The following is a 24,444-nucleotide window of genomic DNA, read 5'->3' on the forward strand; positions in this document are numbered from 1 at the left end:
TCACTTATGTTTCAAATCAACAAAGCAATAAATCGAGCCCTGATTCCTCGCATTTGCCCATTTGTGTAGTATAAACTTTTTCACCATGGCCAATTTCAAGCCACCAATGTAATGTCACTGAACACAGAGTTGGGAAGAAAATGGACATGGCGCACCATTAGATTGTATTCCTAACACACAAATACAATTGATGCAAAAAACCTCAAGAGTATAGTTTGCAGTGAAATAATTAGGAAGTAATGAGCTCTAGTATTTGTTACCTTTTTAAAATATCTACTTAATTGTAAATTCTAATTTTTAATAATGAGCATGTTTAACAACTGGCTGGAATTTTAAACTGGCTTTTCAACAAAGTACAAGCTGCCTTCAGCGCAGCACTGTATAGGTTGAGTATTCCTTATCTTAAATGCTTGGGACTAGAAGCGTGTTGGATTTTTTTGGATTTTGCAATATTTGCGCTATACTTACCAGTCGCATATCTCAAATCTGAAAATCCAAAATCCAAAATACTCTGAAGAGCATTTCCATTGAGCATCATGTTGGCGCCCAAAAAGTTTCAGATCTTGGTGCATTTCAGGTTTCAGATTTTTGGATTTGAGATGCTCAATCTGTATTTTTCCAAAATTCTTGTCCCTTATAGGGAGAATAAGCTATAGACAGACAAGCTCTGTGTTACCTTTTGAGACTTTGGAGATAGAAAAAGGGAAATTACGTTTTCTGTGTGTCTTTCAGATGGGTCGGTCAGTGAGCCAGATATGGCGGCCAACTTCTGCCCTGACCACAAGGCACCTATGGTGCTGTTCTTGGACCGCGTTTATGGCATTAAGGATCAAACTTTTCTGCTCCACTTGCTGGAGGTTGGATTTTTACCTGACCTAAGAGCTTCTGCCTCTCTAGATACAGTAAGTTGCAAAAATAACAAAAATTATCGTTCCCATCATTGTGAAATTAGTAATGTTGGACTTAGAAGCAAATATTTCCTGTTTACTCACCAATTACATTTTACTAGCTTACTTTAATGGGTGAGAAAATAGAGGTATCATGAAATGGAAGATCTTAATTTATTGGGCCAGAGACTTAGATATAGGTAAATTTGACCCCAAATCCAACTCCCTCAATTGCAGAGTTTTTTTAACCTTGACAGTAAATGTTAAGGGGCTGTCCTGTGCATTGTAGAACGTTTAGCCACATCCCTGGCCTCTACCCACTAGATATCAGTAGCACCCCAGTTCACCGCGAATCCCTGCCAAAATCAATTTCAGATATCACCGGATGTCCCCTGGGGGACAAAATCACCCTCTGGTGAGACCATGTCTCTATTGCCTTTGAAAAAGGCTGGCTGGCAACATTATAGGCTGACATTACTCTTCACACTCTCACTTCTCAGTTTCATGTACTGACCACCAGGATGGATAGGTCTGAAGCCAGGGGCCTGACGAAGGTCAATACAAGAGGACAAAGGCAAATATAAGTTTGGAAATCAAGGGTGAGATAGATAAGGTAGTTCACCATCAACAAACATCAAGAGAGGAGGCCCCTAGAGTTACAAAGCTCAGATACGAGATGCCACAAGTCAGAACTAAGCAGAAAAAGGTACACCAGGAGTCATAGGTCCAAGGAGAAAAGACAAACTAGATCTGCGTAAGTCTAAAAAACATCTTTCCAGTTTAGTGTTGTTTTTAGTTATAACGTTTCTCAAAGGCTCCACCTGGTGTCCAACAGAGATAGAAATCTGAGCTCTGTGATGGGTTGTCAGCGGCAAATACCTTAACTTGGATGGATTCCACCTGCATGGGTTATCCAGAAATGGAAAGAAATATGAGCCCCAACCTGAGTGGGAGCTTCATTCCCACGTGTGGTATGGTGATGATAAATGGTATATATGACAGTATTAGGGTGTGTGATCCCTAATACTGAATAACCCAGTCTAACCCAACGTTTTGATATAATAAAACAATGAATAATTTTTTATTCATAATGAATAATTATGAATAATTATTTGTGAATAATTATTTGTGAATAATTAAAACAATGCTTCTGCCACTGCTGTTGTTTTGAACTTTTCTATAAATTATTTGATTTTAAAAATAATTTTCTTAACTCATGGGATCTCCCCAAGCTTCCTGATCAAATAATTTAATGTTTTTATAAATCAAATAAACAGCAAATGCTGTTCTAGTATCTGGTGTTCAATCACATGTTTGTCCAAACACCATCTACAACAAAAAGGTGTTATATTCAGTTCATTAACACATAGACATTCATGCATTCTCTTTTGAAAACTTATAATCTACTGAAATCAAAGCTCTGTCCTTTCTCATTTTAAGTCTGTATATTAAAGTGATAAATGTGAAAGATTAGCTGTTTCTCCCAGCATGATTACTGAAGTTTCTAGGAGACAAACTTGATAATTTAGATAATTTATAGGAACAATGAGACATGTATATAGTTCAAAGAAAATGGTTTTTCAAATCATAAGTTATACAAAGTATGTTACAGATAGAATGACTGCAGGAATCACAGGAAATGGCAATATTTCATCTCCGTGGATCTCAAGGTTTCTTTCGAAAGTTCTATAGTTTTCAAAGATGGTGGTAAAGCATGCTTTGGCTATACTTAATGTCACTAAATGGGTTTTCCTTGTATTCCATTCATCCGTCTAAATGTACATCAAAGAGCATTGTAAGCAAGAACTATGTTAGAGTTGTACAGGAGTCCCAAGTTTCTGTTCCTTTTCCACGTTGCCCATGCAGAGTTAGGTTCCCTTTAGTAGGGTCTACTCTAATGTCAGTATTGATTGTGAATTGCTCGAAGCGCTCACCAATTAACTGAAAGGAGTCAGAGTTCCACTTTCGCTTTCACAAAACTGGTGAATTTGAGAAACTGCTTGGCCTATAACCATTCACTAATCTTACAGTTGTAAAATTACAGTGTGTGAGTCCCTGGTAGGTGAGAAAAGAGAGCGAAAACCAGAATAGTAATGTAGTATCCTGGCAACTAGACTTTGCAAGCATCAAAATGTTGGGTTAGACTGGCCATCAGCTGATTTTAATGAGTTCAAAATTCTTTTGAAGGGAACAGATATTTATAGGATCATTTGGGAAGACTTAGAGCCAGCTAGCCTTTGTTATGATTTTTTTTGTGTGTGTTTTTTTTTTTTTGTTCTTTCTTTTAACTTGATTTTTTTTTTCATTGAAAATGCAAAAAGAAAAATAGAACTGCCGATAAGGTAGAAAGTTGTTCACTGCCTTGCTATGCAACGTGGACATATATAAGCTCCCACAGCTTGCTACATGGGAACTCTGTGCAGAGCCAGCTTTGCTCTGTTCCTCAGGGCAATTAACCTGTGTCCCAATCTTCTTTCTCTAGGTTTCCCTAAGCACCACAGAGGCTGCGCTTGCACTAAATAGGTATATATGTTCTGCTGTGCTCCCGCTCCTCACAAGATGTGCCCCTCTCTTTGCCGGAACAGAACACTGCACCTCTCTGATTGATTCCACACTGCAGACAATATACAGGCTATCCAAGGGACGTTCCCTCACCAAAGCACAAAGGGACACTATAGAAGAATGTTTGCTTGCCATTTGCAAGTAAGTACATATCCTATGTTGTTACTTCTGTGTATGCATCCAGGTCAACTGCATTTTCCTATGTAATCTAAAAACTGGTGGTCTAGTCTAAGGAAGCTTCCAGGCCATTGTCATACACCAGCCCTCCCCCAGACATCTCATAGGATGTGCTTGGCTCCCCTATTTGCCACAGGCTCTTCCTTGAGGCTCATCTTTCCCTTTGGGGAAGGGAGAGGGCACAGCTTAGGCTTTACCCATTATGGTTGATGGACCAGAAGACTATTTCAGGCCTAAACTGTTCAGATTAAGGGCTGTCTTCATTCTCTTCATTCTCAAGATAGAGCCAGAAGCAGACGTGTCTGTCCTCTACATGAGCATATCTTACATAGAAGCCAGACTCTGAGTGTGAATAAAAGCAACCTACCGGCTGGGCGCGGTGGCTCACGCCTGTCATCCCAGCACTTTGGGAGGCCGAGGTGGGCAGATCACGAGGTCAGGAGATCGAGACCATCCTGGCTAACACGGTGAAACCCCATCTCTACTAAAAATACAAAAAAAAAAAAAAAATAGCCGGGTGTGGTGGCAGACGCCTGTAGTCCCAGCTACTCGGGAGGCTGAGGCAGGAGAATGGCGTGAACCTGGGACGTGGAGCTTGCAGTGAGCCGAGATCATGCCACTGCACTCCAGCCTGGGCGACAGAGCAAGACTCCATCTCAAAAAAAAAAAAAAAGCGACCTACCTCTAGGCCGCCCAAGACCAGCAACAAATGAAAGAGAAAACCTCCAGTCACAGTGGGGAATTAAAGGCAATAATTTTTATGACTGCAGATGGGCATCAGAGCCAGCTGAGGACAAAAGGTAAAGTCACCCCAAGAGCCTTGGGTCTTCAGGAATCTAAGTCAAGTCTGGTAGAATCCAAGGAAGACGACCTTTTCAACAGGTCTTAGCAGCACAGGCCAAGACTATGATCTGCTATTTTTCAGCCAGTGTTTTTCCTTCTCACCTGCATATCAGAAATGCCTGATGAGTTACGAAATAAATATCCCAGTGCCCAGGCCACATCCGAGCCCAAAAAGTCAAAACTGTTAGGGATGGGACCCAAGATTCTGGCCTTTGAAGCTTCCCAAGTGATTCCAATATGTAGTCCAGATTAGGAATCACTGCTGTAGGTCACTCCAGAGAGAGGATCAACAGCCTTCCCCCTTTAGGGGCCAGCTGAGTATGGTCTTGATTTCTTGTTGAATGAGTTCTTCTCTAATCACAGATGAAATTACTATGCATTGGGGAGCTAGGGCTACCTGGAAAAAAAAACTCATCGATCCTCACATCGATGTGAGTAGAACATCACACCAAAAGGTAATCTCAGCAATGAGATAGCACTACACACATATCAGAATGGCCAAAATGCAGAACACTGACAACACCAAATGCTGACAAGGATGTGGAACAACAGGAACTCTCATTCATTGCTGGTGGGAGTGACAATGGTATAGTCACTTTGGAAAGTAGTTTGTCAGTTTCTTACAAAACTAAATATACTCTTAACTATATGATTCAACTATCTTACTCCTTGGTTTTTTTACCCAAATGAGTTGAAAACTTATGTCCATACAAAAACCTGTATGCAGATGCTTGTAGCAGCTTTATTCATAATTGCCAAAACTTGGGAGCAATCAAGATGTTTCTGAGTGGGCGAATGGATAAATAAACTGTGGTACATCAGACCATGGAATTTATTCAGTGCTAAAAAGAAATGAGCTATCAAGCAATGAAAATACATAGAGGAACCTTAAACCCATATTACTAAGTGCAAGAAGCCAATCCGAAAAGGCTACATGCTGTATGATTCCAACTATATGGCTTTCTGGAAAAGGCAAAGCTAAGGAAACAGTGAAAAGATCAGTGGTGTCAGGGGTTGGGGGAGGGAGAGATGAACAGGCTGAGCACAGAGAATTTTTAGGGCAGTGGAAACAGTATAATGATGGATGTATGTCATTAAATACTTGTCCAAACCAATAGAATGTACAACACCAAGAGTGAACCCTAATGTAAATTATGAAATTTGGGTGATAACGATGTTTCAATATAAGTTTATCAGTTGTCACAAATGTGCCACTGGTGGGGGATAATAATAATAATGGGGAAAGCTGTGCCTGTATGGGGCCAGGGATATATGAGAACTCTGAGTACCCTTTGCTCAATTTTGCTGTGAACGAAAAACTGCTCTGAAAAATCAAGCCTGTTACAAAACAGTTTTCAAATGTTGTAAAAAGGATAATCTCATGCTTATATTTCAAATATAACAATGATCACTATGTTTAAAATGCTTTTTAAAATGAAGCTGTATTTACTGTCTTTGTATTGTCTAAGGCCTACAGGCTTTAACTGCTTTATGGAACAAGCTGTGTCATTGCATAGTATTATTTTCTTGGGGTGGGGAGTAAAGGCTGGTTGATGGGAAGGAGGCCTCGACCCAGGCCCCAAAAAGGGTTTTCTCCCAGAGATCTCCTTCCAAAACCAGGCCTAATATTATGTTACTGCTTCATTCAACACAAGATTTTTATGATAACTGGCAGACAATTAAGCTAATTAGAATATTTTTGATCTTTCAAGAGAGACAAATTTCAGTGGACACACCAATTAACCTCCAGGAATTAATGAGGTACCTAGGTTTTGCACTTTGCTGCTTCAAAAGGAAGATTAATGCCCCATTATTTGTTTTTATGAGCCTCTATTTTCTTAACGGTAGAAAATGGAGTAAATAATGAGTTTACACAAAAAGAAATCGTTTCCATCAGCTTTAATTTGTAATTGGTTGGTAATGCATCAATAACAGCTGCGATCGTGTTCCACCTTTTGCTGGAGCTGAACTCCAGGTGTATTTTAGAAACCACATCAACCAAGGACCCCTGCCTCCCAACATAAGCTGTTTCCTAATAACAAAGTCACATTGGTGAGACTGATTTGAGCTGCAAATATTTCTAAAGAATCAGACTTTGGAGAAATTCAATTTTTTTTTCTTTTGAGACAGAGTCTCGCTCTGTCGCCCAGGTTGGAGTGCAGTGGTGCCATCTCCGCTCTCTGCAAACTCCGCCTCCCGGGTTCACACAATTCTCCTGCCTCAGCCTCCTAAGTAGCTGGGACTATAGGCACCCGCCACCACGCCTGGCTAATTTTTTGTATTTTTAGTAGAAAAAGAGCTTCACCATGTTAGCCAGGCTGGTCTCGAACTCCTGACCTCAGGTGATCACCCCACCTTGATCTCTCGAAGTGCTGAGATTACAGGCGTGAGCCACCGCGCCTGGCCGAGAAATTAGAATTTTACATCAAACAAAAAGTAGAGCTCACAGCCCTATTACTGTACTTTTAGAGCTTTTCTTCTTGATCACTTGAGCTCTAGATGTAGCAGGCAAACTGATACTTAACTAGGTTTTTTCATTGTTTATTTTAGTAAGTCAGGAATTCACAGAATTACAGATTTATTGCACTCTTTGTATTCAAGTTAGTGAATCTTAGGTGACAATTGCTAATTAGCTGAATAATTGAAACATTGAGTGATTTTTGCATTCTAACTATTGGATTCCGAGACAAGGCTACTTACTTGCTGTGTATTTTCACCCCGGGGCTTTTTATCACAAGGCCAGCTCCAGAAACAGTTGTGAAACAGACGACTTTTGTTCTCCATCTGTATACATCCTTCTTATTGTAGATGCTCCAAGGATTTCTTCCCTGGCATTCCAACATTTAACAAAGGGGTGTCAGCTTTACCTCCGTAGCTCCTTAGGCAATAGTGGAAAAAATCCAGGGATTCATGAGCTGAACTTATATACCAAATTGTGTTTATGTGTGTACACCTTTCTCTGGAGAAAACCATAGGTTCCACTAGGTTTTTTTCAAAGTTTGGCAGTGTAAAAAAAGCAAAATTCGTGTTGCTTGTCTCTCCTTTCTCTACCTCAAAATTTATGTGTGCCATGAACTCTGTAATTTGATAGATTATTCTTTAAATAGTTACTGTGTTTGCCTATTAACAGAGTTGTTTTGAGAACAAAGCCTTACCCCAAACAAATGATTCCAGTAGTGAGAATTTCATGGCCCAGATCGTAAGGCAGAGGGCTTTAAAGATCTCTTCAAATCACACCAGTAGGTGGCCTCAGATTCCACCTGTGCAGCTGCTCAACGCCAGTTTCTCCCTCTGCAGAGTTCAGGGGACCTTAGAGATGACTAGAAAATGAACTGCACCTTCTTTCTGTTATATTCTTTGCACATAATCAGTGACTATATTTTGAGTATGCATATATCCTAGAACATTTTGTCACATAGCAATTAGAATTCCACTTCGGGTATCCCAATTCATTAGCACTCTTTTTCTGAATTTTAACTGTACTCTTTTCAAGTGTTTCATCATCTACTCTTGTTTATCCGAGATCTTGTGTATTAGGAGCTGTTTTGGGGCTTGGCTGTAATATGCTTATTGTTCAGTGTTTCTTTCATTCCTCCTTTATTATTTTTCTTATGTTTTCATTTTATTCATCTACGTTTCTCATTTCATACTGCAGTCACTTGAGGCCTTCCATGTTACAGCAACTCCTGCGACGCCTCGTTTTTGATGTGCCGCAACTCAATGAATACTGCAAAATGCCTCTCAAGGTAAACATCACTATTGTTACAGAAATACAGTCTATTGCACAGGAAACTTGCCTTGTAATATGTGATGTCTTCACAATTTAGAAGGAAAAATACATGCTAAATGGGTTTTACTCCCTTAAGTTGATGGTTAGCTAACAAGATACATCCCACAAAACCAAGTCCTTTCTTGAATGCCGAGGTTGAAGAAAATTGCTCCAATTTTCTTTAACTGCTTTCCACTGACTGCTTGATATTTAGCTGCAGTTAATACGGGGACTTAGATTTTGTGCTTCCCCAGTGTAATTAGGTTTTCAGAATGTGTTCATCTCAAAAAGCTTTGAAGGCCCTGTGGTTTTTCATTAAATTGATTAAAATGTCCCTTTTCTATTCCATACTGTTTTGTGCTTTTCTTCTTTGTAAGAAATCTTTTTGTTTGTTTGTTTGTTTTCTACTTTTTTTTTTAAATGAGATGGAGTCTTGCTCTGTCACCCAGGCTGAAGTGCAGTGGTGAGATCTCAGCTCACTGCAACCTCTACCTCCCAGGTTCAAGCAATTCTCCTGCCTCAGCCTCCTGAGTAGCTGGGACTAGAGGCACATGCTACTATGCCCAGCTAATTTTTTTGTGTTTGTTTGTTTTTTAGTAGAGATGGGGTTTCACCATGTTGGCCAGGCTGGTCTCAAATTCCTGACCTCAAGTGATCTACCTGCCTCAGCCTCCCAAAGTGCTGGGATTACAGGTATGAGCTACTGCGCCTGGCTCTCTTTCTTAACAAAAAGACCACAGACCCCTCTCTTTTATTATTATTTTTTTGAGACAGAGTCTCGCTCTTGTACTCACACTTCAGTGCAGTGGCACAGCCATGGCTTACTGCAACCTTGAGCTCCCGAGTTCAAGCAACCCTCCCTCCTCAGTCTCCCAAAGTGCTGGGATTACAGCAGGTGTGAACCACCATGCCTGGCCTTCCCTTTTTTTTTATTGTCTTGTTTCTGGTTTTCTCATAAATTACAAATATTTTATCACTGGAGGCATCTGGGCCTGGTGGGAGGACACCAGAATCAGTCATCCACCCAAGCAGACAGTGTTTTTTATCTTTTATCTCTGAGGCACCTGCCATATTCCCATATGCAAAAGTGTTAGCAATGGCTAGCCACACCTGAAAATCCTACCTAATGATTTTAACAGCACTTTTCTTTATAGTCCAAGCAAGCATTTCAGGCAGCATTTTACTGTGATAACAAGAATTCCCAGAGGGCTTTAGTTCAATCCCCTGTCTCCATGCCAGGCAGAAAACGTTTGTATGTTCTTAGAGATTCCACAGTCCTCCAAGGGCTAATTCTACTCTCTAGCAGCCCCAGTTTTCCTCTCAAAAAAATACTTTAACTGAAAACCATAGTTAAAGTATTACCATCTTAATTTGGTATTGCTTCCTCTGCAAGCCTTTGCTGCCAGCTGGATACTGGCTTTGAAGAGGCATTATTGATATCACTCAATAAGCTCACTTTTACCTCTCAAATCTGTGGGATTTTTCTTGGAGGACATGGATCACACCTGCTGGGATGGAAACATTACTGGTAACTTCTGCCCTCTACTGGCAAGATGTGAAACTGCTGTAAAGTCACTGGGGTGTGAGAGAGGGGAGAGGGAGCGGGCACGGGGAGTGGGGGCAAGGAAACAACGGGTAGTGATTGATAAGAGAAAATCTTCAGACCCACGACTTGCAGCCCACCATCCTCTCCCCATATCAGCATCCCCCAAAGATCTTCCAGAATTACAAGCAAAGGTCCCAGAAGAAATTATTTCCACCCCTGACTGGCTAGAACAGCGCACAGTGGCTACTTTCAGAAGGTAGCACTTTCTGGTTTGAACTAGAAATGGCTCCTCTCCATTTTCTAGTAACTGCTAGGGGGCACATTAGGAGGCATAAGAATTAATCAGGCAGATCCGCTCAGGCTCAAGCTCATTAGGCAGAGAGCAGACTGTTCCCAGCGGTGTTTGAAGGGCCTCTTTGTAGACAGCCCAGCTGTTTCGCATGTTTCATTCTCATGATCTCTGCTTACTACTTGATTCTCTCCTGCATGTTTTTGATGCCTGTGGACTTTCTCTATGCCACCCCGCTGGTCTGTCCTGTTCTGCACCTCTCAGCTTCTAACGAATCACTATGAACAGTGTTGGAAGTATTACTGCCTGCCTTCAGGATGGGGGAGCTACGGGCTAGCTGTGGAAGAAGAGCTGCACCTAACGGAGAAGATTTTCTGGGGGATTTTTGACTCGCTGTCCCATAAGGTAATGACAGTACTTCCTGAACAAAAAGAGAGCATCTCAGTGCTCCAGCATCTACAGATAATAACAGCCATCATCTGTTTAGCATTCCATTTGCCAGGACCTGTGCTAAGTACTTCACAAGCGTATTACGCCAATCCTTGCCCATCTCTCTGAAATGGAAACTCTCAAAATCCTTATTTTACAGGTGAAGAAAAGCCTCAGAGTAGTTGAATAAATTTTCACGTTCACAAAGCTGTACGAGGGAAAGTGACTACCAGAGTGAATTCCACACAGATCATCTGATGTCAGTCTTTGATGTCTTACCTCCCCATTCGTTTCCCCCTGATTTGGTGTGGCTCCTGCCTGCCAACCTTCACTAGGCTCGAGCCAAGAGGAAAAGTCCTGACATCTGCTGTGATGGTGGGACAGGGGATTTCCAGAAGACCTTAAGCCATTCTGGGAGAGGTTCTTTGCAAGCACTCATTTGAGGAGGCTTCGAGTGAGAACTGAGAGCCTCTGAATCCCAGGCCTTACTGAACGGTGTGATTGAAGTAGAGCTCTGACTCTTAGACTTTGCTCCACTTCCCCTAACCCAGCTTGTGAGGTCAGGAGCTTTAAAGGTAGAAAATGAGTAGGTCTGGTTTTCCTAGAGAAATCTAGAACATGCACATAGCTTGTTCACCTGCACTTAAATTTTCTTTACCCCTGGATTTCATTGGTCTAGTATAAGCAGATCAAAAGCTCTTCCCAACCCCATGCCATTTGACTGAAATTCATTTCTGGCTGGGTTCAAGAGAGAGTGATGGATATTGAGCAGCCTGCTGATGATGTCAACATATGACCCATATCAGCTACTGCAGAGCTTGGCACAGCTTACTGTGCCCTCTCCAGTTGTAAGTTGGGTCCGTTTCTGTGACCATCCTTAGCAGACAAGTTTATAGTCACTTCTGGCCTAGCGCCTAGTCACTTTAACCCTTAGGTAGTCTTGAAATTAGTCATTTAGGAGATATTGATTTAAACCTGTTTTAAGATTTTTCAACTTAAAGCAAATGGTGACTTGAGGATTTATAGTGTTATTTCATTTTCCAAGGATACCTGCATTTCCACCAGAAAATATTTAAGGGGTTACACATTTCCCGTTTTGGTTAGCCTGGATAAATGCGCGTATTTTATTTCTGTTTTCAGCTGATTGGTGATTGGTTCTATCTAAGGGCGTGGTTCTGCTTTCTCTACTAACGTGGCCTTGTTTTTCCCTTACAGAAATATGACCCAGATCTTTTCCGAATGGCCCTGCCTTGTCTCAGTGCTATAGCTGGGGCCTTGCCACCAGATTATTTAGATACCAGAATCACAGCCACATTGGAGAAACAGATCTCAGTGGATGCAGATGGCAACTTTGACCCAAAACCTATCAACACCATGAAGTGAGTCCAGAATCATCTCTAAGCTGGTCCTGTATTTCGTCCAGTAGCCAATGTTTTCTTCCAGAGGGTAGCAAGAAATGTGAGCTTTACCTCTTTCCCTCCCGCCAACACTGTTCATCATTTCTCTTGATGTGTCAAGTCCCATCAGGCACAAGGTTTAATACATATCTGTATTATTATATTCTGGGCTTTTGGTGGGGGAGGAAAGAGTTGGTTTATTTTTTACCAGAGATAGACGTTCCCACACATAAATGTCTCCTGAGGCACTGAGAGAACTACCCTGACAAATTATGCAATTAATTTATTAATGAGCTTTTTGACAATATCTTTGCTCTTGGTGAATTAGGCTCATATGGTTCTAATAGCATCATACATCACAACAGCTCCAAAAATAACACTCAGCTGTGTCCTGGCAAGGCTGGGGTGTGATGGCAGAACAGTGTGGGGTCCTCATTGGAAAAGCTGGACCTGCTCTTTGCCATGCCGAGGGATGCTGGAGCTTCAGAATAGCCCTACCGTTGCACCTTTTACTTTCTCCCTGTAATTTTCCAGAATTTCTCACTGGTGTTGACTAGGCCATGGAGGTGTGCTTATCCCTTGGGCAAAATATTGCTAAGTTTTGGTTTGTGGTAGTTCTGCCCAGTTATGAATATGTGCTGTAGGGTATACAGTCCGCTCCAGGTGCATTTTAAATGAAGAGCTCTAAAACTGCTTCACAGTGAGCAGGGAAAGTAAGCCTGAGCCTATATGAGCCCCTTGGACCTGTCCTTCATGGCAGTAGTTCTCAAATGAAAGCCTGAACCCTTCCCAGGGGGACTGTCTGCTTTGATAATGTATAACATTCGTCTTTGGGACAATTAAACACACATTCCGTTGGAAAGAGCTTTGAGCTGTGGGGATGGTGAGACAGAATTGAAACTGCTGTAAGTAAGAGGTAAGAAGCATGGTGAACCATCAAGCTTGGGCCAAAGAAGGCAGGTGCTGACTTGGGAGGGTTCTGCCTATAAAAAGGTAACAGTGCTAAAGAAAGACAAAGCAAATGGCATAGTAACTTGGATGCTTTTGAAAACATTCTGAGAAAACATTATACTCTAGCAACTGTGTGTTAATGGCTCTGTGTTATTTTGAGAGTTCAGATTTATTCCAGTGTACCTGTGACATCAACATAGTTCCTTGAGTAATGTGAGGAATGGAGACTAACCCTGGCTTAAGGAGAAAAGCACCTTATTGCAAGAATATGGGGTCATTATCAAGACCTAGTGAAAGGCCAACCTGGCCTTAGCATACATAGTCACCAGGGAAGGACTGCAATCAGGCACAGGGAGGAAATCGACAATCTTCAGGTGTCCCCATTGGGTGAATCACCTTGAAGAATTTACTGCCCTAGTTTCACCCAACTCAAGACTTAAATTCCGTGGAGAGAAAGTCTGATTTGCCCAGTCATATGCCCATCCTTGGTGACAGTTCACATAACACTGCATGCAATATAAGAAGACTGTGCAATGCAAAGGGAATGTAGGTGCTGATACCAACAGAAGGGACAAGAGCTGTTTTCTGGGAAAACAGAAACAGCAGGTGTCTACTGTACTTCCAAAATTCTAGTTTTGTTTTGTTTTGTTTTGTTTTTTTGAGATGGAGTCTTGCTCTGTCACCCAGGCTGGAGTGCAGTGGTGCGATCTCAACTCACTGCAAGCTCCACCTCCTGGGTTCACGTCATTCTCCTGCTTCAGCCTCCTGAGTAGCTGGGACCACAGGCACCAGCCACTACGCCCGGCTAATTTTTTTGTATTTTTAGTAGAGACGGGGTTTCACCGTGTTAGCCAGGATGGTCTCGATCTCCTGACCTCATGATCCATCCACCTCGGCCTCCCAAAGTGCTGGGATTACAGGCGTGAGCCACAGCGCCCGGCCCCAAAATTCTAGTATTTTACCATGAGCCACTGAGCCCCAAAAGGTAGAAAACCACTATTTCATAACATATGGCTCTCTGGCTACCCATTTCTACCATTTCCAGATTGTAGCCAGAGGATGACAGGCCATTTACCTTGGATTCTCGCTGTCTAACCAAGACAGGTCTGGCCCAGGAGCCAAGAGACCCCGGAGCACATGGCAGGAGGCCTTCCCAGCCAAGGCTCCTGCAGAGATGTTCCATGGTTAGACTTGGGTGCGTCTGTGACCTAACCCTGGCTATGCCACCCCTACTCAGGAATGTCACTGCGCCTGGAGTCCAGCTTTAGCTTTGGGATTGGCTGGCTGATCAAATCCACCTTCTGACAGCTGGTTGATTGGTAGTTCTGACTATCTTCTACTATGTCTGGCTGAAGTGCTTGGGGAGGTTGTAATTTTTTTTCCTCATTTCACAGTTTTTCCTTGCCTGAAAAATTGGAATACATCGTCACCAAGTATGCTGAGCATTCACATGATAAATGGGCCTGTGACAAGGTAGGGATTATCATCCAACTGACAATCGTCAGGAAGGAAAAACAGCCCAAGAACATTAAAGGGCCCAGTCCTGGAAATCTGCCTGATTTGTCTAAGTAACAGATTTTCCATGCCAAGAGCATTCATTATTTCTGAGCAGCAATTTCCCAGGGTTGGTGGAGGTCAAAGAAATAGGTGACAGCAGCTGCTGGTGTTGCTTTTGTATTTCTCAAGAAAATGATCAATTCTGGAAGTGTTAACTTCTTTCTTAACATTTACTTACTGGAGTTGTGCCCAAACACAGGCTTGTATGTGTTTGATGTAAATGCTTAATGGGAATGGGAAGTCTTCTATTTAATTTTTGTCTTTGAATGCAGATTGGAAAAAAAAATGAAATTGAAAGCCTAACCCTTACATGTTTCTGGAAGGCTGGATTTTATTCTAGGGAAGACATGCAATCGTCTTCTTATGGTAGGCAGTGGTAGAACTCCCAGACACTCCCTTATTAATAAGGCTCTCCATCTGGTGTTTAAAATTCCTCACCACATGAGGTCAGGCTGTTTAATAAGTTTCATTGCTGTGTCAACCCTTTAACACTGGCAGGCAAAGTGGGAAGACTGTGCCAAGGATATCCAGGATTCCTGTGGGCAGCCAGTTAAGGATTGGGGCCATTTCTCAGCTGCAGCCTACAGTGTGTAACAGTGGACCCATGTCCACAGCAAAGCCACAGAAAACCACCTCCATACAATGTGCCCACAGAGAAGGGACACCTTGAACCACCAGCTCAGCCTCTGTGTGGATGTAGGCTCAGCTCATCCTTCCAGGAGTCTACTGGGGGCTGATGATAACAGCTATCATTGTAACTATAGAATGGGCTAATACCTCATGATTCTAAAACAGGAGTTGGCAAATCTGTTCTGTAAAGGGCTGAATGGTCAACATTTGAGGCTGCAAGGGCCAGACCATCTCCATTGCAACAACTCCACTTGGCCGTTGCGGCACAAAAGTAGCCATAGAGAAAACATAAACAAAAGTGGGTGCCTGTGTTCCAATCACATTTTATTAATTAAAAAAAGGTGGCCAGCTAGATTTGGCTTAGGGGGCATAGCCAGGTGGCCCTTGCTCTAGAGCATCTGCATTTTCTAAGAACTCTTTGCTTATGGCCGTTTGGCCAGCCTGTGAATTAGGGAGAAGAGTCACCTCCAGGAGCCCACAGCATTAGCCAAGCCATCACTCAACCATGTGGATTTGAACTCCTGAGTCTCTCTTATATCTGTATATTTGTCTCTGTTCTTATGACTTCAGTCCAAGCTGCCATCGTCTTTCACCCAGACGACTGGGATAAGCTCCTTACAGGTCTCCCCAAGTGCATTTGCCCAGTCTGTTCTTCATACTGCAAGCAAGTCAGACTTTCAGTACACAAATTGAATCATACATATTCTACCACTGCTTCTCCTACCCAGCCCCTCTCCTTGTTAAAATCCTTTCATAATTTCTAACTATTCTGAAGATAATGGTCAAAATCTTTGGTATGGCCTGGTAGGCACTGCCTGATCTGACCTCTGCTACCATCTGTAGCCTCATCTCCTCCTTTGCCCTCTGCCCTCCAGCCACCTCCCCTTATTTTAGACTCACTCTCTCTTTCATGTGCACTACACATGCCAGAGACCCTCCTCTGCCTGAGCCTGCCAGATACCCGCCTGTACTCACACACATTCTCACAGCGTTCACCAACTCATCCTGCAAATATCACTCCAAGCATGAATTCCTAGGATGGCATTTTTCAGATTTCTCAGCTCTGGGCCCTCTTAGCACCTTGTTCTTCTCTTTCATAGTACTTTCATAGCATGCTTAGGTATTTGTATTTATAACAGTTAAACATCTACACATTTATTCTATTTATCAATTTTACATTTACTAGTGTGGTTATTTGATTGATATCTCTTTCTGCCACTAGATTGTAAGCTTCATGAGGGCATAGACACATGTTGCTCACCAGTACCAGGCGGCGCTGATTATCTCACAAGAAAAAGAGTATTTTCCTTGCCCTCAAAAGCCTCATGATCTTGTGGGAGAAACAAAATGAACCAGCCATTGTGGGGCAGCTTGTTCAGGGCTATGGTGAGCATGAGCACAGGATTAGAACACATAGGAGTCCCTAATCCAGTACTGGGGGTCCAGGGACACCTCCCAGAGTTGGTGACATCTACAGCATGTGCTAAAGGATGAGTGGAAGCCATTTGTCACAAGGAGGTAAGCGCGCTGCCGGCCTTGGGAACAGCAGGTGCAGACCCAGGGAGGCAAGAGACAGTTTGGCTTTAGGGAACCATGGTTCAGTATAGCTAGGACATGGAGTAGGATGGGGACAGAGGGTGAGAAATAAGTCTGGAGAGGTCAACATGATCACCTTTTTAGGTTTACAGGTCATTTGAAAACATCTGGGTTTTACCAGGATGGCAGCTTGCTGTCGGAAACATTCGAAGTCAGTAGTGTGCCCACAAATGATTGTGATTTTTGACTATCCCCTGACAATAGTGTAGAAAATGAATCCATGGAGAGGCAGCAAGACTGGAGGCTGGGAGGCTGCTTAGGAAGCTCTTGCAGTAACCCCAGTGAGAGCTAATGGTGGCCTGAACTAACACACTAGCAGGGAAGTGGGTGAGAGAGACAGACAGACAGACAGACAAATGATGGGAGGGGTACAGGCAGTGGTGTCAAGGAGGACTCCCATGTCATTGGCTTGGAAAGTGAGTGTAAGCTGGGGCTGTTCACTCCACTTCATCCAGGGGACCCACGAGGAGACAGGTAGAGAAGTAATTTGAGGGGTGCCTGTGGAACATCCAAGCAAAGCTTAAATAGGTTTGAAACTAGGAGGGAATTTCTGCGCTGGAAGTACTCATTTGATACTAGCCTCTTCTCGGTGGTAACTGAAACCATGGGCCTCAATTAGATCACCCAGGAAGTATATGTCCTTTGAGAAGGGACAGAAACTTAGGAAATATACACATTTAACAAATGGACAGGAGCAGAGATTGAGAAAGAGCAGCCAGGAGTCTTGGGGATGTGAAGTTACAGAAATCAGGGGCTCTTACTTATCTCTGTATCCACTGTGCCTAGGACAGAGTCTGGTGTGTACCATAGAAGACATTCACCCAATATTTGTTGAATAACCCTAAAAGTTCTTAAACTTCTGTGACTCTAGGAAGCACACATCACTGCACTTTTGCTCTGGCACTGGCAGGCGAGGGTTGCAAGGCAAATGGCCCCTCTAGGCAGTGGCAATAGGTCCAGTCTTCCCAGGCCTTCCAGTCCTAGCCTCTGTTCTTCCTGCGAGGGGGGTACTCTGACCTGAGAAGCACCATTCCCAGGGCCTTTTGAAACATGCTGTTTTAAGTGGGCCTGAAATACAAGTGAGAAAGTGGAGAGGACAGCAACTGAAACAAGAAGGAATAAAAGAGCAGAGTTCAAGATTCAGGAGGCGGAGAGCCTGATGGCCTGAAAAGATCAATTAGGCATTTTTGAGGAGAATTTCTAAGCCCTGTCACTATCCATTATTCCACTTGCTCCATGAAAATAGAAACAGGGATTTGGGTCACATAGCGGGGTTCTTTGTGTGCCAAGGATATTTGAACTGAGAACATTTCTACAGAGTCAGAGTGGATGGAAATATGGGATTTCCCTGGATGAAAATGTGAAGACCCACCCACTGATAAGGCCTTTCAAGACATTAACGGAGAAGGTAAGAAACAGGCCTCTGGTAACACTGTGTGACCATGCTGTTTCCTTCCTTGAGTGATTTTATCAGAGGAGTTCAGAGCACGTTCACTCTCACGTCCCTACAACATCATCATCTAGGACTCAGTAAACTGTTCAAAAGCTTGCCAGTGGGCAGGTGCCTCAGGACCAGTTTCCGAGAGCCCAGCCTCACTTTCTGTTCTTTGGCTTTGAGAGGCCATTGGTGAAAGAAGCATTGTTCAGTACTTTGAGGCTGGGCTAAAATGCATTTGTAGTTCTGCAACTGAACTGAACCAGGAAGGGGTTTGGTTAGGGCAGGGCAGGGAGAAGGCACAGTGAAATTGCTGGAGAAAATTCAGACAAGGCCGGGTGTGGTGGCTCAACTCCTGTAATCCTAGCACTTTGGGAGACCAAGGTGGGAGGATTGCTTGAGGTCAGGGGTTCAAGACCAGCCTGGCCAACATGGCGAAACCCTATCTCTACTGAAAATACAAAAATTAGTCAGGCAGGAGAATTGCTTGAAACCGGGAGGCAGAGGTTGCAGTGAGCCAAGATCACGCCACTGCACTCCAGCCTGGTGACAGAACGAGACTCCATCTCAAAGAAAAGAAAAAGAAAAAATTCAGACAAAAATAATTTCTTTCTTTCTTTCTTTCTTTTTTTTTTTTTTTTTTTTTTTTTTGAGGCAGGGTCTCGTTCTGTCACCCAGGCTAGAGTGTAGTGGTGTGATCTCGGCTCACTGCAACCTCCACCTTCTGGGCTCAAGTGATCCTCCCACCTCAGCCTCCCAAGTAGCTGGGACTATAGGCATGCACCACCATGCCCAGCTAATGTTTCTAATTTTTTAGCAGAGACGGGGTTTCGCCATGTTGGCCAGGCTGGTCTTGAACCCCTGACCTCAAGCAATCCTCCCACCTCGGCCTCCCAAAGCGCTGGAATTACAGGTGTGAACTACCATGCCCAGCCAAAAATGATTTCTAATACATGGAAGATACAGGTAATAGAGAAGAGAATCCTCAAGAAAATATGGTTAAAAGAATGCATCTTTTGCTTAAAAAAATAAATTAATTAATTAACATATTTGGTTTAACTCAACTCTGAATTCTTATCTTGCAATCTGTAAGATTCTTAGTAAGCTTTAGGCCTAGGCCTAGTGTCACATGTAAAGGATGGTGTATGTATCTTTGCATTCATGTTGACTACCTATTAAACTGTACATAGACCAAAAGAGAAATCTTTTTTTTTTTTTTTTTTTTGAGACGGAGTTTCACTGTTGTCACCCATTTTTTTTTTTTTTTTTTTTTTTTTTTGAGACAGAGTTTCACTGTTGTCACCCAGGCTAGAGTGCTGTGGTGCAATCTTGGCTCAGTGCAAGCTTCATCTCCTGGCTTCAAGCAATTCTTTTGCCTTAGCCTCCCGAGTAGCTGGGACTACAGGCATGTGCCACTACACACAGCTAATTTTTGAGTTTTTAGTGGAGATGGGGTTTCACCATGTTGTCCAGCCTGGTGTCGAATTTCTGACCTCAGGTGATCCACCCGCCTCGGCCTCCCAAAGTGCTGGGATTACAGGCGTGAGCCACCGTGCCCAGCCCACAAGAATTCTAAATCTAAGAAATTATCTTTCCCAAACTCACAGGAGAGCTTTATGCAGATGCATTTTGACAATCTTCAACAACTACTAGAACATGAGGAGTCACTCTCCTGTTCCTGTTCTTCGTCTACAGAATGTAGATAATGTCATTAATAATGTCTGGCACATTTCCTCCCAGGGCAGGAAAGACTGTAGGGTCTTATATCTAAAAACACCAGAAAGACTGTGTTTCGGGTAAGATGCCACAAAGGATGTTTTGACCTTGTGAGAGAAGGCTGATGCTAACTAGCACCCCCACCCACAGTGGGATGCACCTTCCATGCGGAGATGGGCCAGGGAGAATGCTGGGGTGTGTTCTGCAAAGTGCTTCTGCTCAAATTCTCTTCTAGGAGAAGGAAATTTATCGCTGGCCTGCCCGAGAGTCCCTGAAAACCATGCTGGCTGTGGGCTGGACTGTGGAGAGGACCAAAGAGGGAGAAGCTTTGGTTCAACAGCGGGAAAATGAGAAGCTTCGAAGTGTGTCCCAGGCCAACCAGGTATAACACCACACCCAGAGGCCCACGCTGGGCCGATGGAAGCCATGGAGAATCTGGGAATGTTCTGCCTGGGGCATCATAGGTGGGACCATCTAAGATGAACCCTGGGGATTTTTCAGGACACATTTTTGACAGCTGAAGTTGGGGATGCCTGATAAGAACAAGGAAAATAATGGCAACCCAGTGACTCTGCCTTTGCTTTCCTAGGGCAACAGCTACAGTCCTGCTCCCCTCGACCTCTCAAACGTTGTGCTCTCCAGAGAGCTCCAGGTCAGTGCCCCAGGTCCAGCATGACTTGCTTTCAAGTGCAGGATGCATTACCTTCCAAAGAGTTAAAGGGGGAAAAAAGGGAAAGGATGCCTAGAACATATCGCCACTAAAATTCAAAACTGAAGATGGTCATCTTGTGCAGAGGCCACAGGGAAAGTCTCTGCAGAGTGAACCAATCCTCCAAGAAGGAGAGGCTTTGCACTTCTTCCAAGGACTTCATGATGGGTGCTGACTCAGTAGGAAGCACCACCAGCGCACTAGAGTCATTCCTCAGTATCCATGAAAGCTTTACCCTAGGACTTCCCACAGATACCAAAACCCACGAACGCTCAAGTCCCTGATATAAAATGGCATAGTTTTACCTATAACCTACACACATCCCCCCATATACTTTAAATTATCTCTAGATTATTTATAATTCCTAACACAATGTGAATTCTATATAAATAGTTGTTATGCTGTATTGCTTAGAGAATAATGACAAGAAAAAGATCTGTACACGTTCAGTACAGACACATTTTTTTCCAAATATTTTCAAGCTACAATTGGTTGAATCCGCAGATGCAGAACGCATGGTTAAGGAAGGCTGACTATACTGTATCAAAACCCAAAATAAATAAGACAGCTAGGACAAAATCTGTGAAATTTAGCACCTCAATGGAGGTGCTTGCTGGTCATTGTAAGGCCCCCAAAACATAAGGACAGCCCACACGTCCCACAGTGGGTTTGCTGGAGCTCCCTGTGATGGTGCAGGCAGGCAATCATTGCAGGATATAGGAATGTAAGACCAAGGGGTTGAAACTGAAAGCCCTAAGCTGCTTCCTCCCGTTGCTCCCCTCCTGTACACATTGGTGGCTGTGGCCTGCCCTAGCCTGGAGCACTCACCCTCTGGAAGTCCATCAGACCAGCCCCTTGGACCTTAGAGAAAGTTTCTTTCCAAAGTACACCCTTCATTCTAAGTCACTGCTTTACAAGCCTTACAAAGATGGATTCTACTAGAGAAATCTTATTTACAGCACTTTCCTTTAAAATGTGATTATTTTTAGTTTGTTAAGCTATAGGCTTTCAGGGGTTCTAGGCTTTTCTTGGCCCGCACTCCCAACTCCCCGTCTGAGGTCAGGAGTACAATACCAAGCTGCTGTGAAAAATGATGTGCTGCCAGCATGCGGGTTCAAGTGGAAATGGATGTTTCTCATAAATGCATCAAACTGCCAGAATAATAAGTTACAAGGGAAGGACAGAGTTAGAAATTGTTTTCTATGTGTATGGGAAGATAGGAAACTAATGAGGTACATAAGCACAGACTAATTAATGATGGGAAGCCCTTGGCCGTCTGCTGTTAGTGTTCAGTGGTGTGCTTTTCCCGAGGCTGCCTGAAATGACCTAGCAGCTATGAAGCCAGCTTGCCTGCTTTCTTTCTTTTTGACTTGGCTCTTCTTGGTGGGACACAGGGAATGGTGGAGGTCGTGGCTGAGAACTATCACAATATCTGGGCCAAGAAGAAGAAGCTGGAGCTGGAGAGCAAAGGTGAGTGAGTTCACAGCATCCCCTAAAGAAGCTGAACTGGGGCAGCTATGGTCTCCCAGAAGTGCAAAGGAAGAGCCAAATGTCATCTCTCACCTTACTGACCCCAGGTGGTGGCAGTCACCCTCTTCTGGTACCATATGACACCTTGACTGCCAAGGAAAAGTTCAAGGACCGGGAGAAGGCACAGGACCTGTTTAAGTTCCTCCAAGTGAATGGCATCATAGTTTCCAGGTAAGTCACCTTCCATGTGATGCTAGTGGGACAGGGCTGTGCCTCCCTAGGTATTTAATTACCTGCCTACAAAACCCATCCAAGTAAGGAGAACAATTGAGTCTTTTAAAATGAGAACATTTTTATTTTAGAACATGAAGCCCTCTTTTTTTGATATAAGCAGAAATGTTAGGTATTAATTTTTAAAGATCAGTGACAACAAAGAATTATTACAAATTATACCTACATACTTTAAACATTTCATTGTAACTTAAAATATATAAACATGCATTCATTCACAAATCTTGTGCTATGGGCCAAGGCCCTTTCTTTGTATATTCTCTTTATTGGAGTTATAAACGACATCCATAATACAACCTCAAAGCTTTGGAATTTGGGCTTTAAAGAATGGTGATAATTTGCAGCACATGATAACAGGGTAAATGCAGTACCCTAGATATTTTGTTATTATTATTTAAGTTCTGGAGTACATGTGCAGAATGTGCAGGTTTGTTACATAGGTATACACGTGCCATGGTGGTTTGCTGCACCCATTAACCTGTCATCTACATTTGGTATTTCTCCTGATGCTATCCCTCCCCTACCCCCACAACCCCCACAGGCCCTGGTGTGTGATGTTCCCCGCCCTGTGTCCATGTGTTCTCATTGTTCAACTCCCACTTACGAGTGAGAACATGTTTGGTTTTGGTTTTCTGTTTGGTTTTCAGTTCTTGTGTTAATTTGCTGAGAATGATGGTTTCCAGCATTATCCATGTCCCTGCAAAGGACATGAACTCATCCTTTTTTATGGCTGCATAGTATTCCATGGTGTATATGTGCCACATTTTCTTAATCCAGTCTATCATTAATGGGCATTTGGGTTGGTTCCAAGTCTTTGCTATTGTGAACAGTGCTGCAATAAACATACATGTGCATGTGTCTTTATAGTAGAATAATTTATAATCCTTTGGGTATATACCCAGTAATGGGATTGCTGGGTTAAATGGTATTTCTAGTTCTAGATCCTTGAGGAATTGCCACACTGTCTTCCACAATGGTTGAACTAATTTACACTCCCACCAACAGTGTAAAAGTATATCTCCACATCCTCTCCAGCATCTGTTGTTTCCTGACTTTTTAATGATCGCCATTCTAACTGGCATGAGATGGTATCTCATTGTGTTTTCGATTTGCATTTCTCTAATGACCAGTGATGATGAGCTTTTTTTCATATGCTAGTTGGCTGCATAAATGTCTTCTTTTGAAAAGTGTCTGTTCAAATCCTTCACCCAGTTTTTGATGAGGTTGTTTTTTTTTTTTCTTGTAAATTTAAGTTCTTTGTAGATTCTGGATATTAGCCCTTTGTCAGACAGATAGATTGCAAAAATTTTCTCCCATTCTGTAGGTTGCCTGTTCACTCTGATGGTAGTTTCTTTTGCTATGCAGAAGCTCTTTAGTTTAATTAGACCCCATTTGTCAATTTTGGCTTTTGTTGCCATTGATTTTGGTGTTTTAGTCATGAAGTCTTTGCCCATTCCTATGTCCTGAATGATATTGCCTAGGTTTTCTTCTAGGGCTTTTATGGTTTTAGGTCTTATGTTTAAGTCTTTAATCCATCTTCAGTTAGTTTTTGTATAAGGTGTAGAGAAGGGATCCAGTTTCAGCTTTCTGCATAGGGCTAGCCAGTTTTCCCAGCACCATTTGTTAAATAGGGAATCCTTTCCCCATTGCTTGTTTTTGTCAGGTTTGTCAAAGATCAGATGGTGGTAGATGTGTGGTGTTATTTCTGAGGGCTCTGTTCTATTCCATCGGTCTATATCTCTGTTTTGGTACCAGTACCATGCTGTTTTTGTTACTGTAGCCTTGTAGTATAGTTTGAGGTCAGGTAGCGTGATGGCTCCAGCTTTGTTCTTTTTGCTGAGGATTGTCTTGGCTATGCGGGCTCTTTTTTTGTTCCATATGAAATTTAAAGTAGTTGTTTCTAATTCTGTGAAGAAAGACAATGGTAGCTTGATGGGAATAGCATTGAATCTATAAATTACTTTGGGCAGTATGGCCATTTTCTCAATATCGATTCTTCCTATTCATGAGCATAGAATGTTTTTCCATTTGTTTGTGTCCTCTCTTATTTCGTTGAGCACTGATTTGTAGTTCTCCTTGAAGACATCCTTCACATCCCTTGTAAGTTGTATTCCTAGTTATTTTATTCTCTTTGTAGAAATTGTGAATGGGAGTTCACTCGTGATTTGGCTCTCTGTCTGTTATTGGCGT

General features: G+C 42.8%; 1 protein-coding gene across 9 annotated transcripts in view; it reads left to right on the forward strand.

The window, feature by feature from the left end:
* The window catches only part of RYR3 (ryanodine receptor 3), a 563,725-nt gene that overhangs the window by 424,669 nt on the left and 114,612 nt on the right, over positions 1–24,444 (forward strand). For all 9 annotated transcript variants that reach the window (XM_016927886.4, XM_016927893.4, XM_016927892.4 and 6 more), the window contains exons 47-57: positions 733–902; positions 3,370–3,590; positions 8,125–8,215; positions 10,338–10,478; positions 11,718–11,881; positions 14,245–14,323; positions 17,952–18,041; positions 20,020–20,166; positions 20,374–20,436; positions 21,888–21,963; positions 22,071–22,194. In XM_016927886.4, coding sequence (XP_016783375.2) covers positions 733–902; positions 3,370–3,590; positions 8,125–8,215; positions 10,338–10,478; positions 11,718–11,881; positions 14,245–14,323; positions 17,952–18,041; positions 20,020–20,166; positions 20,374–20,436; positions 21,888–21,963; positions 22,071–22,194 — 1,366 coding nt within the window. The remainder of the gene's footprint in view (positions 1–732; positions 903–3,369; positions 3,591–8,124; positions 8,216–10,337; positions 10,479–11,717; positions 11,882–14,244; positions 14,324–17,951; positions 18,042–20,019; positions 20,167–20,373; positions 20,437–21,887; positions 21,964–22,070; positions 22,195–24,444) is intronic.

Source organism: Pan troglodytes, chromosome 16, assembly GCF_028858775.2.
Source record: "Pan troglodytes isolate AG18354 chromosome 16, NHGRI_mPanTro3-v2.0_pri, whole genome shotgun sequence".
Taxonomy (NCBI): Eukaryota; Metazoa; Chordata; class Mammalia; order Primates; family Hominidae; genus Pan; species Pan troglodytes.